The sequence below is a fragment of the Frankliniella occidentalis genome, unplaced genomic scaffold (assembly GCF_000697945.3).
Source record: "Frankliniella occidentalis isolate FOCC.00 unplaced genomic scaffold, Focc_3.1 Scaffold82, whole genome shotgun sequence".
NCBI lineage: Eukaryota > Metazoa > Arthropoda > Insecta > Thysanoptera > Thripidae > Frankliniella > Frankliniella occidentalis.
Window position 1 is genome coordinate 662,224 of NW_026267212.1, and position 2,285 is coordinate 664,508.

At 54.8% G+C, this 2,285-nt stretch overlaps 1 protein-coding gene across 1 annotated transcript in view; it reads right to left on the reverse strand.

Moving 5' to 3' along the window:
- Positions 1 to 10: 10 nt before the first annotated feature.
- Positions 11 to 2,285, reverse strand: part of LOC127749722 (uncharacterized) — a 31,799-nt gene continuing 29,524 nt past the window's right edge. Inside the window, exon 2 of the mRNA XM_052269103.1 lies at positions 11 to 1,503. Within this exon, the coding sequence (XP_052125063.1) occupies positions 1,331 to 1,503 (173 nt within the window). The 3' untranslated portion in view covers positions 11 to 1,330. The remainder of the gene's footprint in view (positions 1,504 to 2,285) is intronic.

Genomic DNA, 2,285 nt, shown 5'->3' on the forward strand with positions numbered 1-2,285 from the left:
GGGGGGAAACAATGGGGTTATGAGACTCGGCCCGAGCTACACGGCCTCACGACAATCTCGAAAAAGAAAGTACAAAAAAATAAAATGATAGGAGAAAGAAAGTATATATACAGTATTTTCTGAAGCGGGATCAATTCTAGTGTTTGGCGCGGCTGTCGGGCACCCCTGGCAGTGCGGGCTGGCCTCTGGCCTCTCACTACGCTCCTTCTTTCTTTCCCTCTATCTTTCTCTCTGACACACTGACAGTGTGAGCCGCGCCCTCTCACTTTTCTCGTTCTACCCTCCCAGGCGCTGCCCTCCGTCCTCCGGAAGAGAAACGAGAGAGACAGCAGAGAGAGTGAGAGAGAGTGAGAGAGCGAGAGGAGCGGGGAGATGCGAAGCTCGCGAAAAAGAAATATATACTTGTAGCTATCGAAGCATTTGGCCGAGGGTTCTGCTGCTCTTCCGTTTCCGTTTGGCCGGATGAAGAAAGGGCTTTGCACATGAAGCTGTGCTCATGATAGATAGTGTAGTCGCTCTCTGGCTCTCTCACTGAGTGAGGGGGGGATGTGTGTATACTGTGTTTGTAGGCCACTATGTCATTCCCAAACGTGTTTGGCACGGCGCTTGCGCTTTAATACCCGACCATCGCCATAAAGCGTGTGTCCGTTTTGCATGTCTCGTCCTGATCGCCGCTGTTTCGGAACAGGTAGTAAACGGCTACACTGCCGAAAATGGCGACAGTGAGGTTGATTGCTGGGAGGGCCGGGGGTAAAGGGGGGGGGGGCATATAGGCAAGGGCGCACAAAAGAGAACATCGTGAATAGCGATAGAGCAGATTGGCGGGCGACGGGAGGGTGGGGAGAGGGACAATACTGTATACAGCCATGCTGTATTGTGATATCGCTTTCAAATATTCATTAAATGAAAAATTACGTTGGGAGCCAGGCCAGCCCGCGTGCGGAGCGCGGCTCAGCTCAAGCGTGACCCTCCAAAACCGGCTCTGAGTGAACCCCGCGAGTTACAGGATGGCCTCACTTCTGATCAGGAGACGACCTCTTCAAGCTTATGATGACTCGTTGAGGCGTGCGATCATCGGTGTCTGATGTTATTTTCGACAACTACACGACGAACATAATGTCTGATCTTTTGAGAAAAAAGAGAAAAACTTTGAGAAATTCTCATAATTGATTGAACTGGGAAATTCACACATTTTTTGAAGAGACTTACTCAAACTACAGGAGTTCCTCAAAGTTTACCCTTCTCCCTAAAAAAAAATAGACATTGCACGTACCTTGTAGATTGTCCATTTTAAAAAGAACCGGTCGTTTTGTTCCCACTTTGAGTGTACTCACTGATTGAGCCTCCTGATGGTTTGCTTGAGGACGGAGAAGTCGGGCCGCTCGGCGGGGTCCTCGGCCCAGCAGCGCCGCATCAGGTTCATCACCTCATCCTCGCAGGACAGCTGGTCGACGCCGGGCCGGAACAGCGGCCGCCCGCCTTCCTTCATGGACTGCACGATGTCTGCAACACACAATAATAAAACGTTTGGGTATCAGCGAGCGTCAGAACTCGTTGCTGTGCTGGGGGCGGCGGGAGGGCAGTCACGGGAGAACGGACCGGAGCCATCGTCGAAATAAGAGGAACAAGCGAGCGCGTCGCCGGCGCAAAACACAGGACCCTGCTATTCAGACACGACACGCAAACACACTCCCTGGCCCGAGAGTGGCGCGCCATCGCTCTCTGGCCGCCCGGCCGTGGAGGTCAGCCTCGTTTGCTGCAGAGGACGTACGCTCCCGGAGGCCACGTACCCCGCGGGCGAAACACTTGCGGGGGCCAGGGGGGGGGGGCATTAGCGGTGGGTAAGGGCGTGTAAGGGGGGCCGCTCTTTAGGGGAGCAGTGGGGCGGCGCGCGCGGCGGAGGACGGCAAATTATAATTTTAATAATGTCGGATAGATTCCGCGCGCAACGTTTCGAAATTTAACAGAATCTCCCATAGCGGCGGCGGTACAGCAGCAGCAACAGCAGCCGGCAGAGCAAGGCATCAATCTCCCTTGGCCTCATCGCATCAGGGGAGGAAGCCCGCCGATAGCCGCGGGGACTAAGGCGTGCGACGAGGACGAAGATCAACTCTGCGTGACGCGGAGGGGAGGAGAGAGAGGGGGAGAGGGGGAAGCAGAGAGAAAACGAGAGAGAGAGAGAGAGAGAGAGAGAGAGAGAGAGAGAGAGAGAGTGAGTGAGTGAGAGGCCCTTGCTTGGGGTGGCTCGTAATAGGGAGGCGGTGGTGGCGGCCCGCGGGGCAGGA